This window comes from Scophthalmus maximus, chromosome 5 (genome assembly GCF_022379125.1).
Source record: "Scophthalmus maximus strain ysfricsl-2021 chromosome 5, ASM2237912v1, whole genome shotgun sequence".
NCBI lineage: Eukaryota > Metazoa > Chordata > Actinopteri > Pleuronectiformes > Scophthalmidae > Scophthalmus > Scophthalmus maximus.
This window is the reverse complement of record NC_061519.1, coordinates 27,401,917-27,427,733: the sequence shown is the minus strand read 5'-3', so window position 1 is coordinate 27,427,733 and position 25,817 is coordinate 27,401,917. Positions and strand designations below refer to the sequence as shown.

General features: G+C 48.0%; 1 protein-coding gene across 2 annotated transcripts; it reads right to left on the bottom strand.

Moving 5' to 3' along the window:
- Nucleotides 1–742: 742 nt before the first annotated feature.
- On the bottom strand, nt 743–24,350 carry LOC118310846 (zinc finger protein 239-like). Of its 2 annotated transcripts, none has more exons than XM_035634162.2 (3): nt 23,886–24,350; nt 4,020–4,598; nt 743–2,888 (listed from the first exon to the last, which is right to left on the bottom strand). In XM_035634162.2, the coding sequence occupies exons 1-3, from the start codon at nt 24,211–24,213 to the stop codon at nt 1,780–1,782; spliced, it is 2,016 nt and encodes a 671-aa protein (XP_035490055.2). In that variant the 5' UTR covers nt 24,214–24,350; the 3' UTR covers nt 743–1,779. The 2 variants fall into 2 exon arrangements, with proteins under 2 accessions (XP_035490055.2, XP_035490059.2); XM_035634166.2 differs by having other exon boundaries at nt 2,787–2,922; nt 23,886–24,348.
- Nucleotides 24,351–25,817: the final 1,467 nt, after the last annotated feature.

Below are 25,817 nucleotides of genomic sequence, written 5' to 3'. Positions count from 1 at the left end.
ACTGTATATTGACTATAATTGACGCTATAGAAATACTATTGAAGTGAATTGAATTGACAGTGAACATGAGAAGAGCCACACTGGTGAGAAACCACATCACCACAACACCTGAGGGAAAAGATCCTTCGATGTGTCTCAGTTAGGAAGTCACATGAGATCACAAACAGTACTAGTGCACTGATTGTATCCCAGAATGCATCGTGAAAGGTAGTGGACATCCGATGGTCACTAACCGAGAAATATATACCATGATGCATTGCGCTCACACCCACAGAGCTAACGCTGCTAGCGCTTCCGGTGTTACTTCCGCCGGGTGTCACACTGGGAGGTTTCGCCTGCGGGAGTGACGTAGTTCCACTTACACGAAATGAAAGCAGCGTCTTCGTTGTCTTCTTCGAGCAGATGAGAGAATATTTGTTGAACTTCTTCACGTCCTGATGAAAAGTTGGATAAGACATCATATTTCTTAAGCTCATGAGTTGCTTTTATGTCAAATCTTATAAAATAAAGCTTTCAAGTCAATGTAGAGGAGCAAAAGTAGAATATTTGTCCTCAGAGTTGATTTGTTTAATTTAAGTGTTCTTGTTCTTATATCTGTGTAGTTTAGGTCATTTACATTAAGATCATAAGTTGATATGCTTTAAAAATAAAATGCCATACAATTGAACAGGATTTTTGAGATCTCGAGGGATATTTATTGTCATTTCCCAGCCGTAATTCAACAAATAAAAAGGCGCACAAGTAAAATTGTAAAATTTTATTGAAATTAACCATAATCATCGTCAGCCTGGAAAGTCTGAAAAACACATTCATTCACAAACACTGTGGTAACTTAATGATGAACAGATTCAATGGTTTTAGCTCTGATCTGGACCGAGACCTGGATGGGTTCACCTTGGCGACAACTGTCACCGACCAGCATCCAATCACATCTTCAGCAGATACTTTAGGAACCCTGGAGGAATTGTCGATTTGTCTCAAACACTGACGAGGAATAGAAATGTCCAAACTCTAGTTTGATCTTCAAACGATTGCTTTAACGACTCAAGAATATAAAATGCTGATTAACTCCACCAGGGACATGATGGCAACTCCTCATACAAACATAAAACATCCTCATCTCAGACTTTCCTGCAGTGGCCTTCAGACCACTCAGGCCTAATATACATCACACACAATATTAGAGATATTAAAACATGTATTGTCATCAAATTTACCAACACTATCTATAATCCTTTTCCAGTTGAGTTTTTTCCCCAAATATCATCTGGAGCTCTGGTTCAGGCCGTGTTCTTGGGTCATAAACCAGCTAAGAGCCCGCAACGTGATTGGTTATAGTCTCTTCTTCGTCCTTTTTAATGGCGGTTTGCAACCAGCGAAACAGGCGCATTATCGTAACCTTCTGCTCCGGTGTTTTCTGTTGTTCTCTGACAGTGGCAGATATTAAAATGTGGCAGAAAAGGAAAAGAAGAGCAGAGGATGTACTGCTATTTTTTAATTGTAGTGCTTAGTTTGAGCACATCAGCTGTGATTTTGTGTCTCTTCACTTCTGTGGGTTCTTGTATTTTGTCCATGAACCACTTCAACTGAATGTCTCCCACAAATTTTACAAACACAGTATGTCACTGTACTGTTTGTGATCTCATGTGACTTCCTAACTGAGACACATCGAAGCAGCTTCTCCCTCAGGTGTTGTGGTGATGTGGTTTCTCCTCATGTTCACTGTCAATTCAGCACTGAGTGTGAACGGTCCCCACATGTTCATTAAGTGTACGACTTTTAATCTGTATGAATTCTCATGTGCTTTTTCAAGGATGATCGCTGACTGAAACACTTCCCACATGTTTCACAAGGATTTGGCTTCTCACCTCTGTGAGTTTTCATGTGATAATTCAGGTGAGCACTCCATTTGAAACATTTCCCACATGTTTCACAAGAATATGGCTTCTCGCCCGTGTGAATTCTCATGTGAATATTAAGCACAGAACTCTGACTGAAACATTTCCCACATGTTTCACAAGAATAAGGTTTCTCACCTGTGTGAGTTCTCATGTGAACATTCAGGTGAGCACTCCGTTTGAAACATTTCCCACATGTTTCACAAGAATAAGGTTTCTCACCTGTGTGAGTTCTTATGTGAATAGTCAAAGATTTACTTTCTGTGAAACACTTCCCACATGTTTCACAAGAATAAGGTTTCTCACCTGTGTGAGTTCTCATGTGAACATTCAGCACAGAACTCTGACTGAAACATTTCCCACATGTTTCACAAGGATATGGTTTCTCTCCTGTGTGAGTTCTCATGTGGACCTTTAAGGAACTATTGAGGCTAAAAGCTTTCCCACAATCCTTGCAAGGATATGGTTTCTCTCCTGTGTGACTTCTCATGTGGACCTTTAAGGCACTATGGAACCTAAAATCTCTCCCACAATCCAGGCAAGGATACAGCTTCTCACCTGTGTTAGTGTTACAGCGACTCTTTGTTGGAGGAGAGTTGTCTACGTTGTCACTGTGACTCGTGTTATTGTGACGTCTCTTCTTTCTCTTTGTCTCTTCATTTCTAGTTGGTCCTGGCTCCACATGATCACTTCCTCTCTGATCGTGGCTCTCAGCTACAGGAGAGTAGTGAGAGAGGAGCTGCTGGTCACTGTTTGGTTCTGGTTCACTGTGCTCACTTTCCTCATAAGTAGGAGTCAACATGAAGGTGTCAGTCTCCTGCTTCAGTACAAGCTGCTCTCCCTCCTGACTGCTGACTGGTTCCTCCTGCTCCTCTTTCATCTGTGGAGGCTCTGGCTCCTGTTGGTCCAGACTGGAGTTCCTCTCCTGGTCACAGAGCTGCTGCTCAGAGAGAACCTCCTCCTCCTTACAGACGTGTTGCTGTGGGAGCTCTGGAGGAACAAAGGGACACAAGAGACATCGTCTCTAATGTGATGGTGAAGAAAACAGACATCAGAACAAGTTTAAACCTTTATTGACTCCATGGTCACTGATCACATGCCAATATTTTATTGAGCCATGTTTCAAGTGTTGTTTTCAAAATCATGAAGCTTGGGTTCCAGTCAGGCGCTCGGCATGTGAGGCTGCGAAGTCCTGAGCTCCGCCAATAACTTTAATATTAGTTATTGTAGTATGTGATATATTCAAACATATTTGTATATTCTTTTCATAACACTTTGTAAGCCATGGTGACACAATCTGGGCGAAAGGAGGACGTTAATGTACGATATGCCAGCTTTTAACAATGGCTAAAACCTGAGCGCTTTATGAATCCAATATATTATTAATATTATTATTATTATTACTCGTGATAAATCCCAAACCAAGAGGAGGGACAATGCTGCCTTAATGGCTACTGCTAGCAAAGTAGAACCTAGTGAAACTAATAAAGATGATTAATTTTCTCCAAGCTCTGTGGAGAAGATTATGTTGGCAATTGAAATGTTGGGCACAAAGATGGACACTCAAATGGCTTCTCTCTGTCAGGAATAGCCTCCATCTGTCAAAAGCTACACACAACTGTCAGTTCTCTCCAGTCTGCAAGTTCGCAAAATACCAAGCGCATTTATGAACTAGATTTTGAAGGAAAACTGCTTGGACTAGGAGGGCCGTAGCCACTGCCAAAACATCTGCCTGGTTGGGATTAAGGAAGGTAGTAACTGATTTAAACAGTCTGACACTATGTTCAATTCTGCAGTTAGTTTTGAAGCAGCCTGTTCCCTTGTGTTAGCACGGGTATAATGACTATCATCTGCATACATGTGGATGTGGACCTCTGGGCAAATCATGGGAAAACATTAATGCATAAGCAAAATAAAATATGTCCAAGGACAGATCCCTGTGGAACTCCAATAGTAAAGTCATCAAAAGATTGGCAAGTATCATTACTCGTGCATTGTTCTATTGGGTTTAGGGCATTACGCCATCCATGTTAAGGTATTAGCAGAATAATTTAACTTTGACAGTTTGAAGAACAGTGAAAGTTAAATATTCAAATAAAATTGAGTACTTCTTGTACTCACCGGTCCTGTGGAGCTTTATCTGAGGTTTCAAACAGATGTCCAGCAGTCTGCGCTGACGGTCGATCTCTTCCTTGTACTTGACGACAGTTTTTTCAAAGAATATGAATATTTGTTCAGCAGCAGCAGATAGTCGCTTGTTGATAAACTCTGTGTGAGTGTAACAGTGACTCTTTGTTGGAGGAGAGTTGTCTACGTTGTCACTGTGACTCGTGTTATTGTGACGTCTCTTCTTTCTCTTTGTCTCTTCATTTCTAGTTGGTCCTGGCTCCACATGATCACTTCCTCTCTGATCGTGGCTCTCAGCTACAGGAGAGTAGTGAGAGAGGAGCTGCTGGTCACTGTTTGGTTCTGGTTCACTGTGCTCACTTTCCTCATAAGTAGGAGTCAACATGAAGGTGTCAGTCTCCTGCTTCAGTACAAGCTGCTCTCCCTCCTGACTGCTGACTGGTTCCTCCTGCTCCTCTTTCATCTGTGGAGGCTCTGGCTCCTGTTGGTCCAGACTGGAGCTCCTCTCCTGGTCACAGAGCTGCTGCTCAGAGAGAACCTCCTCCTCCTGACAGACGTGTTGCTGTGGGAGCTCTGGAGGAACAAAGGGACACAAGAGACATCGTCTCTAATGTGATGGTGAAGAAAACAGACATCAGAACAAATCAGAATTAAAGCTGCGAGCAGCGATGATCGGGCCCTCGCACTCTTGCCGTCGGGGACGCGCCGGCAGCCGCTCTCCACGCGTCCGCCGGGTCTCGCGACGGCCGGTCGGGACGCGACGATTTCTCTTCCCCACCCTAGGGAAGCGGGCTCCGGAAACCGTCCAGTGGCAAGAAGCGGCCCATGTCGCGGAGTGGACGTCCCCAACCCCCCCTTGCCCGGCTCCCCGGGGGTCCTAAAAATAGGCGGCGAAGTGTACGTACATTTCAAAATACCTTAGAGCTGAGGTCAGGGTATTCCAACTGGACAAAGGCAAGGTGGTCTTTTCCACCCGGCCAGCACAGTCCTCCTCAGTGGGGGGAACATGTCCACTCGGTGGAAGTGCAACCTACCCCAGGGGCCCCCAGGTACCCCCTGGGGGCCCCTGGTACCCCTGGGGTACCCCCCGGCACCCCTCGGGCCCTCCTCCCAAAGTCGGCAAGTGAGTTTTGGGCCGATTGGACTCTTGGCCCCCGGTGGCCCCCGGGGGCCCCTTGTGCCCAAGCCCCCGGTGTTGGCAAGTGAGTTCTGGGCTAATTGGACTTTTGGCCCCCGGGGGCCCCTGGTACTCCCGGGCCCCCCTCAGGCCTCTCCCCCCGATGTCGGCAAGTGAGTTCTGGGCTAATTGGACTTTTGGCCCCCGGGGGCCCCTGGTACTCCCGGGCCCCCCTCAGGCCTCTCCCCCCGATGTCGGCAAGTGAGTTCTGGGCTAATTGGACTTTTGGCCCCCGGGGGCCCCTGGTACTCCCGGGCCCCCCTCAGGCCTCTCCCCCCCGATGTCGGCAAGTGAGTTCTGGGCTAATTGGACTTTTGGCCCCTGGGGGCCCCGGGGGCCCCTGGTACCCCTCCCCAGAGTCGGCAAGCGAGTTTTGGGCAAAAGGGGGCCATTTACCCAGAGTGGACAAATATTCCTCCGATTGGACATATTTACTGTACCACACTGTACTACCATGACAAGTTCTGCGATGTCGACAAATGTACCACGAAGCGGACACCCAAAAATTTACAAAGTGAATGAAGTGGACAAAAAGGTCCATCAGTTGGACAGGTGTACGAGTTAGGGAAGTGGTAGGGGCCCCTGTGTCCAACGGCAATACCCGGGGCACCCCCCCCAGCCCAGAAAGGAGTGATAGCGCCACCGACAGGCGCAGTGGCTTCAGCACACTTTGCGTCCAATTCGTGATCTTAGTCACAGCCATATGACACCCTAACAGGGACGCAAGTCCATTGTGACGACCTTTGACCAATGGCAGGAAAATGCCCATTCATTCTCAGCCACGAAGTGGAAAATTCCCTTACTCGTGTCCCGTAGGAGGAGTTCGTCAAAGTGCGTCGCCTTTCGTTCACTGCCTACCCCAAGGTAAAATCCAAAATGGCTGACTTCCGGTTGGGCGGAGCTAATTTGCTCCAAGAGGCTTTTTGGTAGGTCGTCGGGAGGTACATGAGCCGACCGAATTTGGTTCTTCTAAGTCAAATTTAAAGGCGTTAGAATTGACTTTGAAATGTTGTAGGGGGCGCTATGGAGCCATTTTGACACAATTGGACAAAAGACACATATCAGACATATTGTCTTGCCACTCTGAACATGTCTGCCAAGTTTCATGAGAAACAAAGCATCATAAGTGCCTCAAATATGTAACGTATTTGATGGCGAACAGGGCGTCACCATGGCAACAGCGTTTGACATATGGTCAAAAATTTCACAGTACAATATCAGCCATGTCTCACAACTAAGCTGACCAAATTTGAGGTTTCTCCAGTGAACCTGCGAGGCAGAGGACGTAAAAGAAGAATTTCAAACTTCCTATCACCATTAGGTGGCGCTATGACTTATGTCCAATATTGACATGTAGATGTGTTTAGGGTGGGACTGTTATCACGCCTGAGAAGTTTGGATCAGATTAGACCATGTAGCTTTGATTTGGAGCAACTTCCTGTTCATGGTGAATCACGCCTCACCGCGGCCACGCCTTTCGATGTGGAGTAAATCTTTTGATATCGTTTGATCCGGAAGGCCTCCTCTACGCGTTGCTAAAGTTTGAGGCGGATCCGAATAACCGCCTAGGAGGAGTTCGTCAAAGTACGTCACCTTCCGTTCACTGCTTACACCAAGGTAAAATCCGAAATGGCTGACTTCCGGTTGGGCGGAGCTAATTGCTCCAAGAGGCTTTTTGGTAGGTCGTCGAGAGGTACATGAGCCGACCGAATTTAGTTCTTCTACGTCAGATTTAAAGGTGCGATAATTGACTTTTAAGTTTTGTAGGGGGCGCTATGGAGCCATTTTGACACAATTGGACAAAAGACACATATCGGACATATTGTCTTGCCACTCTGAACATGTCTGCCAAGTTTCGTGACAAACAAATTATCATAAGTGCCTCAAATATGTAACGTATTTGATGGCGAACAGGGCGTCACCATGGCAACAGCGTTTGACACATGGTCAAAATTTTCAAAGTATCATATCAGCCATGTCTCACAACTAAGCTGACCAAATTTGAGGTTGCCTCAGTGAACCTGCGAGGCAGAGGACATAAAAGAAGAATTTCAAACTTCCTATCACCATTAGGTGGCGCTATGACTTATGTCCAATATTGACATGAAGATGTTTTCAGGGCGGGACTGTTATCATGCCTGAGAAGTTTGGATCAGATTAGACCATGTACCTTTGATTTGGAGCAACTTCCTGTTCATGGCGAATCACGCTTCACCGCGGCCACGCCTTTCGATTTAGACAAAATCTTTTGATATCGTTTGATCTGGAAGGCCTCCTCTACGTGTTGCCCAAGTTTGAGGCGGATCCCATGAACCGCCTAGGAGGAGTTCGCGAAAGTACGAGGCCTTCCGTTCGCCCCTTACGCCAAGGTAAAATCAAAATGGCGGACTTCCGGTTGGGCGGAGCTAATTGCTCCAAGAGGCTTTTTCGTAGGTCGTCGGGAGGTACATGAGCCCACCGAATTTGGTTCTTCTACGTCAAATTTAAAGGTGGGATAATTGACTTTTAAGTTTTGTAGGGGGCGCTATGGAGCCATTTTGACACAATTGGACAAAAGACACATATCGGACATATTGTCTTGCCACTCTGAACATGTCTGCCAAGTTTCGTGAGACACAAAGCATCATAAGTGCCTCAAATATGTATTCGTATTTTATGGCGAACAAGGCGTCACCATGGTGACAGCGTTTGACATATGGTCACAAATTTCATAGTACCACGTTAGCAACTTCTTACAACTTAGCTGACCAAATTTGACGATGATGTGGTCAACCTATAAGACAGAGGGCGTAAAAGTGTAGACACATGTTACTTCCTGTTGCCAGTAGGTGGCGCTATGACCTATGTCCAATATTGACATGGTAATCTGTTCAGGGCGAGACTGTTATCATGCCTGAGAAGTTTGGGTCCGATCGGAGCTTGTACCTTCGATTACGAGCGACTTCCATTTTCATGGCGAGGGATCGAAATTCGCCACATTTTCGCCACGCCGTCACAGCATGGGCCTCTGACGTACACTCAAGCTTTTGATATCGTTTCATCCCATGGGTCTTTAGATGACACACGACAAATTTGAAGTAGCTCATGTGAAATTTGTAGTAGTAGTTCATTAAAATATGGCACGTGAAATATGGATTTTGACACAAAATGGCCGACTTCCTGTTGGTCATAGGAAATTTTGCCAAGAGGTTTTTTGTCAGGTCCGACAAGATGTATCTGCCTCCCAAATTTCATTTATGTAGGATACTCCAAAATTTTTTTTCCTATACCTGCTGATTTTTCCAGGGGGCGCTGTGAAGCCCCTGGGCCACACCCAGTGCCGGGCCTCTAGGCCTGAGTAGCGGGAGCAGTTTCTGACGTGTGTGCCAATTTTCATCCGTTTTCGCATATGGGAACAGGGTGTAAAATGAGTGAACGATGCTGAATAAGAATAATAATTAAAGCTGCGAGCAGCGATGATCGGGCCCTCGCACTCTTGCCGTCGGGGACGCGCCGGCAGCCGCTCTCCACGCGTCCGCCGGGTCTCGCGACGGCCGGTCGGGACGCGACGATTTCTCTTCCCCACCCTAGGGAAGCGGGCTCCGGAAACCGTCCAGTGGCAAGAAGCGGCCCATGTCACGGAGTGGACGTCCCCAACCCCCCCTTGCCCGGCTCCCCGGGGGTCCTAAAAATAGGCGGCGAAGTGTACGTACACTTCAAAATACCTTAGAGCTGAGGTCAGGGTATTCCAACTGGACAAAGGCAAGGTGGTCTCTTCCACCCAGCCAGCACAGTCCTCCTCAGTGGGGGGAACATGTCCACTCGGTGGAAGTGCAACCTACCCCAGGGGACCCCAGGTACCCCCTGGGGGCCCCTGGTACCCCTGGGGTACCCCCCGGCACCCCTCGGGCCCTCCTCCCAAAGTCGGCAAGTGAGTTTTGGGCCGATTGGACTCTTGGCCCCCGGGGGCCCCCGGGGGCCCCTTGTGCCAAAGCCCCCGGTGTCGGCAAGTGAGTTCTGGGCTAATTGGACTTTTGGCCCCCGGGGGCCCCTGGCACTCCCGGGCCCCCCTCAGGCCTCTCCCCCCGATGTCGGCAAGTGAGTTCTGGGCTAATTGGACTTTTGGCCCCCGGGGGCCCCTGGTACTCCCGGGCCCCCCTCAGGCCTCTCCCCCCGATGTCGGCAAGTGAGTTCTGGGCTAATTGGACTTTTGGCCCCCGGGGGCCCCTGGTACTCCCGGGCCCCCCTCAGGCCTCTCCCCCCCGATGTCGGCAAGTGAGTTCTGGGCTAATTGAACTTTTGGCCCCCGGGGGCCCCTGGTACTCCCGGGCCCCCCTCAGGCCTCTCCCCCCCGATGTCGGCAAGTGAGTTCTGGGCTAATTGGACTTTTGGCCCCCGGGGGCCCCGGGGGCCCATGGTACCCCGCCCCAGAGTCGGCAAGCGAGTTTTTGGCAAAAGGGGGCCATTTACCCAGAGTGGACAAATATTCCTCCGATTGGACATATTTACTGTACCGTACTGTACTACCATGACAAGTTCTGCGATGTCGACAAATGTACCACGAAGCGGACACCCAAAAATTTACAAAGTGAATGAAGTGGACAAAAAGGTCCATCAGTTGGACAGGTGTACGAGTTAGGGAAGTGGTAGGGGCCCCTGTGTCCAACGGCAATACCCGGGGGCCCCCCCCCCCAGCCCAGAAAGGAGTGATAGCGCCACCGACAGGCGCAGTGGCTTCGGCACACTTTGCGTCCAATTCGTGATCTTAGTCACAGCCATATGACACCCTAACAGGGACGCAAGTCCATTGTGACGACCTTTGACCAATGGCAGGAAAATGCCCATTCATTCTCAGCCACGAAGTGGAAAATTCCCTTCCCCGTGTCCTCACTTTGAAAATTCCGTTTCCCTGCGGGTTCAGTTCGTGGCACCGACAGACTTCAGGTCGAAAAATCAAAAAGGTCGACCTCCGGTTGACACACGGTCAAAACGTTCACAGTACAATATCGGCCTTGTCTCACAACTAAGCCGACCAAATTTGAGGTTTCTCCAGTGAACATGCCAGGCACAGGAAGTAAAAATTCAAATTTCTAATGACCTGTTACCATTAGGTGGCGCTATGACTTGTGTTCAATTATGATATTGTAGATGTGTTGAGGGTGGGACTGTTATCATGCCTGAGAAGTTTGGATCAGATCAGACCATGTACCTTTGATTTGGAGCAACTTCCTGTTCATGGCGAATCACGCTTCACCACGGCCACGCCTTCCCATGTAGACTAAATCTTTTGATATCGTTTGATCCGGAAGGCCTCCTCTACGCGTTGCTAAAGTTTGAGGCAGATCCGAATAACCGCCTAGGAGGAGTTCGTCAAAGTGCGTCGCCTTTCGTTCACTGCTTACCCCAAGGTAAAATCCAAAATGGCTGACTTCCGGTTGGGCGGAGCTAATTGCTCCAAGAGGCTTTTTGGTAGGTCATCGGGAGGTACATGAGCCGACCGAATTTGGTTCTTCTAAGTCAAATTTAAAGGCGTTAGAATTGACTTTGAAATGTTGTAGGGGGCGCTATGGAGCCATTTTGACACAATTGGACAAAAGACACATATCAGACATATTGTCTTGCCACTCTGAACATGTCTGCCAAGTTTCATGAGAAACAAAGCATCATAAGTGCCTCAAATATGTAACGTATTTGATGGCGAACAGGGCGTCACCATGGCAACAGCGTTTGACACATGGTCAAAAATTTCACAGTACAATATCAACCATGTCTCACAACTAAGCTGACCAAATTTGAGGTTTCTCCAGTGAACCTGCGAGGCAGAGGACGTAAAAGAAGAATTTCAAACTTCCTATCACCATTAGGTGGCGCTATGACTTATGTCCAATATTGACATGTAGATGTGTTTAGGGTGGGACTGTTATCACGCCTGAGAAGTTTGGATCAGATTAGACCATGTAGCTTTGATTTGGAGCAACTTCCTGTTCATGGTGAATCACGCCTCACCGCGGCCACGCCTTTCGATGTGGAGTAAATCTTTTGATATCGTTTGATCCGGAAGGCCTCCTCTACGCGTTGCTAAAGTTTGAGGCGGATCCGAATAACCGCCTAGGAGGAGTTCGTCAAAGTACGTCACCTTCCGTTCACTGCTTACACCAAGGTAAAATCCGAAATGGCTGACTTCCGGTTGGGCGGAGCTAATTGCTCCAAGAGGCTTTTTGGTAGGTCGTCGAGAGGTACATGAGCCGACCGAATTTACTTCTTCTACGTCAAATTTAAAGGTGCGATAATTGACTTTTAAGTTTTGTAGGGGGCGCTATGGAACCATTTTGACACAATTGGACAAAAGACACATATCGGACATATTGTCTTGCCACTCTGAACATGTCTGCCAAGTTTCGTGACAAATAAATTATCATAAGTGCCTCAAATATGTAACGTATTTGATGGCGAACAGGGCGTCACCATGGCAACAGCGTTTGACACATGGTCAAAATTTTCAAAGTATCATATCAGCCATGTCTCACAACTAAGCTGACCAAATTTGAGGTTGCTCCAGTGAACCTGCGAGGCAGAGGACATAAAAGAAGAATTTCAAACTTCCTATCACCATTAGGTGGCGCTATGACTTATGTCCAATATTGACATGAAGATGTTTTCAGGGCGGGACTGTTATCATGCCTGAGAAGTTTGGATCAGATTAGACCATGTACCTTTGATTTGGAGCAACTTCCTGTTCATGGCGAATCACGCTTCACCGCGGCCATGCCTTTCGATTTAGACAAAATCTTTTGATATCGTTTGATCTGGAAGGCCTCCTCTACGCGTTGCCCAAGTTTGAGGCGGATCCCATGAACCGCCTAGGAGGAGTTCGCGAAAGTACGAGGCCTTCCGTTCGCCCCTTACGCCAAGGTAAAATCAAAATGGCGGACTTCCGGTTGGGCGGAGCTAATTGCTCCAAGAGGCTTTTTCGTAGGTCGTCGGGAGGTACATGAGCCCACCGAATTTGGTTCTTCTACGTCAAATTTAAAGGTGGGATAATTGACTTTTAAGTTTTGTAGGGGGCGCTATGGAGCCATTTTGACACAATTGGACAAAAGACACATATCGGACATATTGTCTTGCCACTCTGAACATGTCTGCCAAGTTTCGTGAGACACAAAGCATCATAAGTGCCTCAAATATGTATTCGTATTTTATGGCGAACAAGGCGTCACCATGGCGACAGCGTTTGACATATGGTCACAAATTTCATAGTACCACGTTAGCAACTTCTTACAACTTAGCTGACCAAATTTGACGATGATGTGGTCAACCTATAAGACAGAGGGCGTAAAAGTGTAGACACATGTTACTTCCTGTTGCCAGTAGGTGGCGCTATGACCTATGTCCAATATTGACATGGTAATCTGTTCAGGGCGAGACTGTTATCATGCCTGAGAAGTTTGGGTCCGATCGGAGCATGTACCTTCGATTACGAGCGACTTCCATTTTCATGGCGAGGGATCGAAATTCGCCACATTTTCGCCACGCCGTCACAGCATGGGCCTCTGACGTACACTCAAGCTTTTGATATCGTTTCATCCCATGGGTCTTTAGATGACACACGACAAATTTGAAGTAGCTCATGTGAAATTTGTAGTAGTAGTTCATTAAAATATGGCACGTGAAATATGGATTTTGACACAAAATGGCCGACTTCCTGTTGGTCATAGGAAATTTTGCCAAGAGGTTTTTTGTCAGGTCCGACAAGATGTATCTGCCACCCAAATTTCATTTATGTAGGATACTCCAAAATTTTTTTTCCTATACCTGCTGATTTTTCCAGGGGGCGCTGTGAAGCCCCTGGGCCACACCCAGTGCCGGGCCTCTAGGCCTGAGTAGCGGGAGCAGTTTCTGACGTGTGTGCCAATTTTCATCCGTTTTCGCATATGGGAACAGGGTGTAAAATGAGTGAACGATGCTGAATAAGAATAATAATAATTAAAGCTGCGAGCAGCGATGATCGGGCCCTCGCACTCTCGCCGTCGGGGACGCGCCGGCAGCCGCTCTCCACGCGTCCGCCGGGTCTCGCGACGGCCGGTCGGGACGCGACGATTTCTCTTCCCCACCCTAGGGAAGCGGGCTCCGGAAACCGTCCAGTGGCAAGAAGCGGCCCATGTCGCGGAGTGGACGTCCCCAACCCCCCCTTGCCCGGCTCCCCGGGGGTCCTAAAAATAGGCGGCGAAGTGTACGTACACTTCAAAATACCTTAGAGCTGAGGTCAGGGTATTCCAACTGGACAAAGGCAAGGTGGTCTCTTCCACCCGGCCAGCACAGTCCTCCTCAGTGGGGGGAACATGTCCACTCGGTGGAAGTGCAACCTACCCCGGGTGCCCCCGGGGGCCCCTTGTGCCAAAGCACCCGGTGCTGGCAATTGAGTTCTGGGATAATTGGACTTTTGGCCCCCGGGGGCCCCTGGTACTCCCGGGCCCCCCTCAGGCCTCTCCCCCCGATGTCGGCAAGTGAGTCCTGGGCTAATTGGACTTTTGGCCCCCGGGGGCCCCTGGTACTCCCGGGCCCCCCTCAGGCCTCTCCCCCCGATGTCGGCAAGTGAGTTCTGGGCTAATTGGACTTTTGGCCCCCGGGGGCCCCTGGTACTCCCGGGCCCCCCTCAGGCCTCTCCCCCCCGATGTCGGCAAGTGAGTTCTGGGCTAATTGGACTTTTGGCCCCCGGGGGCCCCGGGGGCCCCTGGTACCCCGCCCCAGAGTCGGCAAGCGAGTTTTGGGCAAAAGGGGGCCATTTACCCAGAGTGGACAAATATTCCACCGATTGGACATATTTACTGTACCGTACTGTACTACCATGACAAGTTCTGCAATGTCGACAAATGTACCACGAAGCGGACACCCAAAAATTTACAAAGTGAATGAAGTGGACAAAAAGGTCCATCAGTTGGACAGGTGTACGAGTTAGGGAAGTGGTAGGGGCCCCTGTGTCCAACGGCAATACCCGGGGCCCCCCCCCCCCAGCCCAGAAAGGAGTGATAGCGCCACCGACAGGCGCAGTGGCTTCAGCACACTTTGCGTCCAATTCGTGATCTTAGTCACAGCCATATGACACCCTAACAGGGACGCAAGTCCATTGTGACGACCTTTGACCAATGGCAGGAAAATGCCCATTCATTCTCAGCCACGAAGTGGAAAATTCCCTTACCCGTGTCCCGTAGGAGGAGTTCGTCAAAGTGCGTCGCCTTTCGTTCACTGCCTACCCCAAGGTAAAATCCAAAATGGCTGACTTCCGGTTGGGCGGAGCTAATTGCTCCAAGAGGCTTTTTGGTAGGTCGTCGGGAGGTACATGAGCCGACCGAATTTGGTTCTTCTAAGTCAAATTTAAAGGCGTTAGAATTGACTTTGAAATGTTGTAGGGGGCGCTATGGAGCCATTTTGACACAGTTGGACAAAAGACACATATCAGACATATTGTCTTGCCACTCTGAACATGTCTGCCAAGTTTCATGAGAAACAAAGCATCATAAGTGCCTCAAATATGTAACGTATTTGAATGCGAACAGGGCGTCACCATGGCAACAGCGTTTGACATATGGTCAAAAATTTCACAGTACAATATCAGCCATGTCTCACAACTAAGCTGACCAAATTTGAGGTTTCTCCAGTGAACCTGCGAGGCAGAGGACGTAAAAGAAGAATTTCAAACTTCCTATCACCATTAGGTGGCGCTATGACTTATGTCCAATATTGACATGTAGATGTGTTTAGGGTGGGACTGTTATCACGCCTCAGAAGTTTGGATCAGATTAGACCATGTAGCTTTGATTTGGAGCAACTTCCTGTTCATGGTGAATCACGCCTCACCGCGGCCACGCCTTTCGATGTGGAGTAAATCTTTTGATATCGTTTGATCCGGAAGGCCTCCTCTACGCGTTGCCCAAGTTTGAGGCGGATCCCATGAACCGCCTAGGAGGAGTTCGCGAAAGTACGAGGCCTTCCGTTCGCCCCTTACGCCAAGGTAAAATCAAAATGGCGGACTTCCGGTTGGGCGGAGCTAATTGCTCCAAGAGGCTTTTTCGTAGGTCGTCGGGAGGTTCATTAGCCCACCGAATTTGGTTCTTCTACGTCAAATTTAAAGGTGGGATAATTGACTTTTAAGTTTTGTAGGGGGCGCTATGGAGCCATTTTGACACAATTGGACAAAAGACACATATCGGACATATCGACTTGCCACTCTGAACATGTCTGCCAAGTTTCGTGAGACACAAAGCATCATAAGTGCCTCAAATATGTATTCGTATTTTATGGCGAACAAGGCGTCACCATGGCGACAGCGTTTGACATATGGTCACAAATTTCATAGTACCACGTTAGCAACTTCTTACAACTTAGCTGACCAAATTTGACGATGATGTGGTCAACCTATAAGACAGAGGGCCTAAAAGTGTAGACACATGTTACTTCCTGTTGCCAGTAGGTGGCGCTATGACCTATGTCCAATATTGACATGGTAATCTGTTCAGGGCGAGACTGTTATCATGCCTGAGAAGTTTGGGTCCGATCGGAGCATGTACCTTCGATTACGAGCGACTTCCATTTTCATGGCGAGGGATCGAAATTCGCCACATTTTCGCCACGCCGTCACAGCATGGGCCTCTGACGTACACTCAAGCTTTTGATATCGTTTCATCCCATGGGTCTTTAGATGACACACGACAAATTTGAAGTAGCTCATGTGAAATTTGTAGTAGTAGTTCATTAAAATATGGCACGTGAAATATGGATTTTGACACAAAATGGCCGACTTCCTGTTGGTCATAGGAAATTTTGCCAAGAGGTTTTTTGTCAGGTCCGACAAGATGTATCTGCCTCCCAAATTTCATTTATGTAGGATACTCCAAATTTTTTTTTCCTATACCTGCTGATTTTTCCAGGGGGCGCTGTGAAGCCCCTGGGCCACACCCAGTGCCGGGCCTCTAGGCCTGAGTAGCGGGAGCAGTTTCTGACGTGTGTGCCAATTTTCATCCGTTTTCGCATATGGGAACAGGGTGTAAAATGAGTGAACGATGCTGAATAAGAATAATAATAATTAAAGCTGCGAGCAGCGATGATCGGGCCCTCGCACTCTCGCCGTCGGGGACGCGCCGGCAACCGCTCTCCACGCGTCCGCCGAGTCTCGCGACGGCCGGTCGGGACGCGCCGATTTCTCTTCCCCGCGTCCTCACTTTGAAAATGCCGTCTTCCCGACGGGTTCAGTTCGTGTCACAGACAGACTTCAGGTTGAAAAATAAAAACGGTCGACTTCCGGTTGACACACAGTTAAAACTTTCACAGTACAGTATCAGTATTGTCTCACAACTAAGCCGACCGAATTTGAGTTTTCTCCAGTGAACCTGCCAGGCAGAGGAAGTAAAAGTCAAATTTCTAACGACCTGTTACCATTAGGTGGCGCTATTACTTTTGTTCAATTATGACATGTAAATGTGTTGAGGGTGGGACTGTTATCATGCCTGAGAAGTTTGGATGAGATCAGACCATGTACCTTTGATTTGGAGCAACTTCCTGTTCATCGCTTCACCACGGCCACGCCTTTCGATGTAGACTAAATATTTTGATATCGTTTGATCAGGGAGGCCTCCTCTACGTGTTGCTAAAGTTTGAGACAGATCCGAATAAACGCCTAAGAGGAGTTTGTCAAAGTGCGTCGCCTTCCGTTCACTGCTTAGGGATAAAATAAAATCCAATAGGGGTAAGGTAAAATCCAAAATGGCTGACTTCCGGTTGGGCGGAGCTAATCGCTCCAAGAGGCTTTTTGGTAGGTCGTCGGGAGGTACATGAGCCGACCGAATTTGGTTCTTCTACGTCAAATTTAAAGGTGGGATAATTGAATTTTAAATGTTGTAGGGGGCGCTATGGAGCCATTTTGACACAACTGGACAAAAGACACATATTGGACATATCGACTTGCCACTCTGAACATGCCTGCCAAGTTTCGTGAGACACAAATCATCCCAAGTGCCTCAAACATGTTTTCGTATTTGATGGCGAACAGGGCGTCACCGTGGCAACAGCGTTTGACACATGGTCAAAAATTTCACAGTACAATATCAGCCATGTCTCACAACTAAGCTGACAAAATTTGAGGTTGCTCCGGTGAACCTGCGAGGCAGAGGACGTAAAAGTACAATTTCAAACTTCCTGTTACCATTAGGTGGCGCTATGACTTATGTCCAATATTGACATGTAGATGTGTTTAGGGCGGGACTGTTATCATGCCTGAGAAGTTTGGATCAGATTAGAGCATGTACGTTTGATTTGGAGCAACTTCCTGTTCATGGCGAATCACGCTTCACCGCGGCCACGCCTTTCGATGTGGAGAAAATCTTTTGATATCGTTTGATCCGGAAGGCCTCCTCTACGCGTTGCTAAAGTTTGAGGCGGATCCGAATAACCGCCTAGGAGGAGTTCGTCAAAGTACGTGGCCTTCCGTTTGCCACCTACGGCAAGGTAAAATCCAAAATGGCTGACTTCCGGTTGGGCGGAGCTAATTGCTCCAAGAGGCTTTTTGGTAGGTCGTCGGAAGGTACATGAGCCAACCGAATTTGGTTCTTCTACGTCAAATTTAAAGGTGTTAAAATTGACTTTTAAGTGTTCTAGGGGGCGCTATGGAGCCATTTTGACACAATTGGACAAAAGACACATATCGGACATATCGTCTTGCCACTCTGAACATGTCTGCCAAGTTTCGTGACAAACAAAGCATCATAAGTGCCTCAAATATGTAACGGATTTTATGGCGAACAACGCGTCACCATGGCAACAGCGTTTGAGTCGTTTCAAAAATGTTCACAGTATAACATCAGCCATGTGTCACAACTAAGCTGACCAAATATGAAGTGGATCCAATGATCCTGAAAGGCACAGGATGTAAAAGAAGAATTTCATACTTCCTGTTACCAGTAGGTGGCGCTATGACTTATGTCCAATATTGACATGGCAATCTGTTCGGGGTGGGACAGTTATCATTCAGGAGGAATCTGGTAAAGATTTGTCCAAATATGGTTGAGTTATGATGATTCCAATTTTGTTAGCCGTTAGCTCGTAGTTTTTCAATAGCCGCGCGGACGGCTTCCGATGAAACATCACCGATTTTTTTATATGACATTGTCCAATATGTATAAGTGTACTGAGCAAGTTTGAGGTTGATCGGGCGAATCTGCGAGGCAGGGGAAATAAAAGTAGGATTTGTCACGTGAAATTGCCAGTAGGTGGCGCTATGACTTATGGCCAATATTAAGATGGAGATGTGTTAAGGGCGGTCGTCTTATCATACCTAAAAAGTTTCGTTCAGATCAGACCAAGCACCTTCGATTCAGAGCTGTCACTATATGCCCCCGAAAAGACTCCCTTACATAAGGGGGCGCTATGGAGCCCCATGGCCACACCCAGTGCCAGGCCTCTGGGTCTGAGTAGCGGGAAGAATTTCTGACGTGTGTGCCAATTTTCCTTCGTTTTCGTGTATGGGAACAGTCTGAAAACTGAGCGAACGATGCTGAAAAATAAGAATAATAATAATAATTAAAGCTGCGAGCAGCGATGATCGGGCCCTCGCACTCTCGCCGTCGGGGACGCGCCGGCAGCCGCTCTCCACGCGTCCGCCGGGTCTCGCGACGGCCGGTCGGGACGCGACGATTTCTCTTCCCCACCCTAGGGAAGCGGGCTCCGGAAACCGTCCAGTGGCAAGAAGCGGCCCATGTCGCGGAGTGGACGTCCCCAACCCCCCCTTGCCCGGCTCCCCGGGGGTCCTAAAAATAGGCGGCGAAGTGTACGTACACTTCAAAATACCTTAGAGCTGAGGTCAGGGTATTCCAACTGGACAAAGGCAAGGTGGTCTTTTCCACCCGGCCAGCACAGTCCTCCTCAGTGGGGGGAACATGTCCACTCGGTGGAAGTGCAACCTACCCCAGGGGCCCCCAGGTACCCCCTGGGGGCCCCTGGTACCCCTGGGGTACCCCCCGGCACCCCTCGGGCCCTCCTCCCAAAGTCGGCAAGTGAGTTTTGGGCCGATTGGACTCTTGGCCCCCGGGGGCCCCCGGGGGCCCCTTGTGCCCAAGCCCCCGGTGTCGGCAAGTGAGTTCTGGGCTAATTGGACTTTTGGCCCCCGGGGGCCCCTGGTACTCCCGGGCCCCCCTCAGGCCTCTCCCCCCGATGTCGGCAAGTGAGTTCTGGGCTAATTGGACTTTTGGCCCCCGGGGGCCCCTGGTACTCCCGGGCCCCCCTCAGGCCTCTCCCCCCGATGTCGGCAAGTGAGTTCTGGGCTAATTGGACTTTTGGCCCCCGGGGGCCCCTGGTACTCCCGGGCCCCCCTCAGGCCTCTCCCCCCGATGTCGGCAAGTGAGTTCTGGGCTAATTGGACTTTTGGCCCCCGGGGGCCCCTGGTACTCCCGGGCCCCCCTCAGGCCTCTCCCCCCCGATGTCGGCAAGTGAGTTCTGGGCTAATTGGACTTTTGGCCCCCGGGGGCCCCGGGGGCCCCTGGTACCCCTCCCCAGAGTCGGCAAGCGAGTTTTGGGCAAAAGGGGGCCATTTACCCAGAGTGGACAAATATTCCTCCGATTGGACATATTTACTGTACCGTACTGTACTACCATGACAAGTTCTGCGATGTCGACAAATGTACCACGAAGCGGACACCCAAAAATTTACAAAGTGAATGAAGTGGACAAAAAGGTCCATCAGTTGGACAGGTGTACGAGTTAGGGAAGTGGTAGGGGCCCCTGTGTCCAACGGCAATACCCGGGGCCCCCCCCCCCAGCCCAGAAAGGAGTGATAGCGCCACCGACAGGCGCAGTGGCTTCAGCACACTTTGCGTCCAATTCGTGATCTTAGTCACAGCCATATGACACCCTAACAGGGACGCAAGTCCATTGTGACGACCTTTGACCAATGGCAGGAAAATGCCCATTCATTCTCAGCCACGAAGTGGAAAATTCCCTTACCCGTGTCCCGTAGGAGGAGTTCGTCAAAGTGCGTCGCCTTTCGTTCACTGCTTACCCCAAGGTAAAATCCAAAATGGCTGACTTCCGGTTGGGCGGAGCTAATTGCTCCAAGAGGCTTTTTGGTAGGTCGTCGGGAGGTACATGAGCCGACCGAATTTGGTTCTTCTAAGTCAAATTTAAAGGCGTTAGAATTGACTTTGAAATGTTGTAGGGGGCGCTATGGAGCCATTTTGACACAATTGGACAAAAGACACATATCAGACATATTGTCTTGCCACTCTGAACATGTCTGCCAAGTTTCATGAGAAACAAAGCATCATAAGTGCCTCAAATATGTAACGTATTTGATGGCGAACAGGGCGTCACCATGGCAACAGCGTTTGACATATGGTCAAAAATTTCACAGTACAATATCAGCCATGTCTCACAACTAAGCTGACCAAATTTGAGGTTTCTCCAGTGAACCTGCGAGGCAGAGGACGTAAAAGAAGAATTTCAAACTTCCTATCACCATTAGGTGGCGCTATGACTTATGTCCAATATTGACATGTAGATGTGTTTAGGGTGGGACTGTTATCACGCCTGAGAAGTTTGGATCAGATTAGACCATGTAGCTTTGATTTGGAGCAACTTCCTGTTCATGGTGAATCACGCCTCACCGCGGCCACGCCTTTCGATGTGGAGTAAATCTTTTGATATCGTTTGATCCGGAAGGCCTCCTCTACGCGTTGCTAAAGTTTGAGGCGGATCCGAATAACCGCCTAGGAGGAGTTCGTCAAAGTACGTCACCTTCCGTTCACTGCTTACACCAAGGTAAAATCCGAAATGGCTGACTTCCGGTTGGGCGGAGCTAATTGCTCCAAGAGGCTTTTTGGTAGGTCGTCGAGAGGTACATGAGCCGACCGAATTTAGTTCTTCTACGTCAAATTTAAAGGTGGGATAATTGACTTTTAAGTTTTGTAGGGGGCGCTATGGAGCCATTTTGACACAATTGGACAAAAGACACATATCGGACATATTGTCTTGCCACTCTGAACATGTCTGCCAAGTTTCGTGACAAACAGATTATCATAAGTGCCTCAAATATGTAACGTATTTGATGGCGAATAGGGCGTCACCATGGCAACAGCGTTTGACACATGGTCAAAATTTTCAAAGTATCATATCAGCCATGTCTCACAACTAAGCTGACCAAATTTGAGGTTGCTCCAGTGAACCTGCGAGGCAGAGGACATAAAAGAAGAATTTCAAACTTCCTATCACCATTAGGTGGCGCTATGACTTATGTCCAATATTGACATGAAGATGTTTTCAGGGCGGGACTGTTATCATGCCTGAGAAGTTTGGATCAGATTAGACCATGTACCTTTGATTTGGAGCAACTTCCTGTTCATGGCGAATCACGCTTCACCGCGGCCACGCCTTTCGATTTAGACAAAATCTTTTGATATCGTTTGATCTGGAAGGCCTCCTCTACGCGTTGCCCAAGTCTGAGGTGGATCCGATGAACCGCCTAGGAGGAGTTCGCGAAAGTACGAGGCCTTCCGTTCGCCCCTTACGCCAAGGTAAAATCAAAATGGCGGACTTCCGGTTGGGCGGAGCTAATTGCTCCAAGAGGCTTTTTCGTAGGTCGTCGGGAGGTACATGAGCCCACCGAATTTGGTTCTTCTACGTCAAATTTAAAGGTGGGATAATTGACTTTTAAGTTTTGTAGGGGGCGCTATGGAGCCATTTTGACACAATTGGACAAAAGACACATATCGGACATATTGTCTTGCCACTCTGAACATGTCTGCCAAGTTTCGTGAGACACAAAGCATCATAAGTGCCTCAAATATGTATTCGTATTTTATGGCGAACAAGGCATCACCATGGCGACAGCGTTTGACATATGGTCACAAATTTCATAGTACCACGTTAGCAACTTCTTACAACTTAGCTGACCAAATTTGACGATGATGTGGTCAACCTATAAGACAGAGGGCGTAAAAGTGTAGACACATGTTACTTCCTGTTGCCAGTAGGTGGCGCTATGACCTATGTCCAATATTGACATGGTAATCTGTTCAGGGCGAGACTGTTATCATGCCTGAGAAGTTTGGGTCCGATCGGAGCATGTACCTTCGATTACGAGCGACTTCCATTTTCATGGCGAGGGATCGAAATTCGCCACATTTTCGCCACGCCGTCACAGCATGGGCCTCTGACGTACACTCAAGCTTTTGATATCGTTTCATCCCATGGGTCTTTAGATGACACACAACAAATTTGAAGTAGCTCATGTGAAATTTGTAGTAGTAGTTCATTAAAATATGGCACGTGAAATATGGATTTTGACACAAAATGGCCGACTTCCTGTTGGTCATAGGAAATTTTGCCAAGAGGTTTTTTGTCAGGTCCGACAAGATGTATCTGCCACCCAAATTTCATTTATGTAGGATACTCCAAATTTTTTTTTCCTATACCTGCTGATTTTTCCAGGGGGCGCTGTGAAGCCCCTGGGCCACACCCAGTGCCGGGCCTCTAGGCCTGAGTAGCGGGAGCAGTTTCTGACGTGTGTGCCAATTTTCATCCGTTTTCGCATATGGGAACAGGGTGTAAAATGAGTGAACGATGCTGAATAAGAATAATAATAATAATCCTTACGGAAACAATAGGGCCTTGCACCTCGGTGCATGCGGCCCTGGTGCATGCAATGCCCCAGGTCCGCGCACCTCGTGCTCGGGCCCTAATAATAATAATCCTTACGGAAACAATAGGGCCTTGCACCTCGGTGCATGCGGCCCTGGTGCATGCAATGCCCCAGGTCCGCGCACCTCGTGCTCGGGCCCTAATAATCCTTACGGAAACAATAGGGCCTTGCACCTCGGTGCATGCGGCCCTGGTGCATGCAATGCCCCAGGTCCGCGCACCTCGTGCTCGGGCCCTAATAATAATCCTTACGGAAACAATAGGGCCTTGCACCTCGGTGCATGCGGCCCTGGTGCATGCAATGCCCCAGGTCCGCGCACCTCGTGCTCGGGCCCTAACAAGTTTAAACCTTCATCAGCTCTGATCTTTGTTAGTTGAATGAGAGAAAACAGATTCAGTTGAGTGTCATCCAAAGTTATTGAGTGATTAACATATAGAATCTGAGGTCTATGGGCAGGAAGATAAATAAGACAATAAACTGCAAACAAATGAAATTGTTTTTACAATCTATTTAATCTCATGTCATAATTGTCAGATAGATTAAGTGTGTTCATGTGAACAACAACTCTTCATTACATATAAAATTAGCCATGGAGTTCCACAAGGTTCTGTGCTGGGATCAATACTTTTCTCTCTTTAAATGCGTCCCTGAGGCAATATGATCAGAAAGCACCACATACATTCCCACTGTCATACAGATGATATCCAGCTGTATTTATTCATAAAGTCAGATGGATCTTATCAAAAATACAAACTTCAGGATTGTCTCAAAGACACAAAGGCCTGGATAACAGATAAATAGGAACTTCAACCCAATGTGTTTCACTGAAACGCTTCAAGATTATTCCTCAAGCAACCTACGAAGGGACATATTCAATAAATTGATAAGTTGCTCTTCAAATAAAGTTGAATTGAATCGGAGGCGAAACACAGAATCTTCTTCACACAGACACTGATGGTGTTTGATTCCAACTCTCCACTAGTCTTTCCCTCGTGTCTTCTTCACACCGTTCTGTGGGACTCACGTGTCCTGTGCAGCCTCTCGTGTCTCCAGACGATGTCCATCAGTCCTCGCTGATGATCAGTGTCTTCATTGAACTCGATGAGAATATTGTCGGTGACAGTCGGTTGCTCTGGCTCCTGTTGGTCCAGACTGGAGCTCCTCTCCTGCTCGGACTCACCGGTCCTGTGGAGCTTCCTCTCGGGTCTCCAGACGATGTCCAGCAGTCTGCGCTGACGGTCGATCTCTTCCTCGTACTCGACGACACTTTGTTCAAAGTCTCTGGATATTAGTTCAGCAGCAGCAGTGAGTCGCTCGAGGACAAACTGTGTCCAACACTGAGCTGAACACATTGTTGCTTCTTCACCACTGGCCACGTGCCACACGACGACACAGCGTCTTCCAGCTGACTCCACACAGCCACAGAGCTAACGCTGCTAGCGCTTCCGGTGTTACTTCCGCCGGGTGTCACACTGGGAGGTTCCGCCTGCGGACGCGAAATAGTAAAAAAAAAGCTGTTTATTGTTTTCACTTACTGAGACGTGAAATAGTGTGTGTGTGTGTGTGTGTGTGTGTGTGTGTGTATTTTTGTAATTACAAAGGTAAACAAAGAAAAGAGAACTTCCGCCGGGTGTCACACTGGGAGGTTCCGCCAGCGGACATGACGTGACTTTGCCATTTTGTAGTGGTGTCCGAATTCTTAAATTAAATGTCATAAACCATATATAGTGCACTGATTGTATTCCAGAATGCATCGTGAAAGGTAGTGGACATCCGATGGTCACTAACCGAGTAAAAAAATATACCATGATGCATTGCGCTCGCACCCACAGAGCTAACGCTGCTAGCGCTTCCGGTGTTTACTTCTGCCGGGTGTCACACTGGGAGGGTCCCCCGGCGGACGTAACTTCGTTTTTATTTTCGCTCTCCTTTTTTGATTGAACATGTGCCTATGGAAGTCAGTGAAACAAAATCAAAGATGGAAACTTAAGCTTTTCACTTGAAAAAACCCACAACAACAGGGTGCGTCATATAAATTATGAACTTTTTATCTTTGACGTTTTAATGATTTTTCGCATCGTAATAATCAATCAATAATAAAAACACATTTTACTTTATTGACTGTACTAAAGTATGTGTAAAAAGAATGAATCCCAAATCACTTCAATATCCTTAATATGTTCCTATATCCTTGCAGATAATTATTTACTTTAGCAAAATGAAAGTCTAAAATTCCAGGGTTAAAAAAATTACTACAAAAAACAACCAATCAACCAAAAAACAACCAAGCAACCAAAAAACAACCAGCCAACCAGCCATTCAGCCAAAAAAACACAAACAACCATCCAAACAACCAACCAAAAAAGTAAATAACCAACCAACCAACCATCCAATCAAACAACTAATCAACCAAACCACCATCCAACCAAGCAACCAATCAACCAACCAACCAACCAACCATCCAATCAACCAACCAACCAACCAACCAACCAACCAACCAAACAACCAAGCAATCAACCATCCAGCCAACCAACCAACCAACCATCCAATCAAACAACCAACCAACCATCCATCCAATCAAACAACCTACCAACCAACCAAGCAACCAAGCAACCATCCAACCAACCAACCAAACAACCAAGCAACCAACCATCCAATCAAATAACCAACCAACCAACCAACCAACCAACCATCCAGCCAACCAACCAACCATCCAATCAAACAACCAACCAACCATTTAATCAACCAACCAACCAACCATCCAATCAAACAACCAACCAACCATTTAATCAACCAACCAACCAACCAACCAACCAACCATCCAACCAACCAACCAACCAACTAACCAACCATCCAATCAAACAACCAACCAACCAAGCAACCAGCCATCCAGCCAACCAACTAACCAACCAACCAACCATCCAATCAAACAACCAACCAACCAACCAAGTTGGTT

Coding starts and splice junctions, on each gene's coding strand:
- LOC118310846 (XM_035634162.2), bottom strand. CDS start 24,213: ATGTGTTCAGCTCAGTGTTGGACACAGTTTGTCCTCGAGCGACTCACT. Junction 4,599..23,885: donor CGAGAGGCTGCACAGGACAC/GTGAGTCCCACA, acceptor TTGTTCCTCCAG/AGCTCCCACAGCAACACGTC. Junction 2,889..4,019: donor GATAAAGCTCCACAGGACCG/GTGAGTACAAGA, acceptor TTGTTCCTCCAG/AGCTCCCACAGCAACACGTC.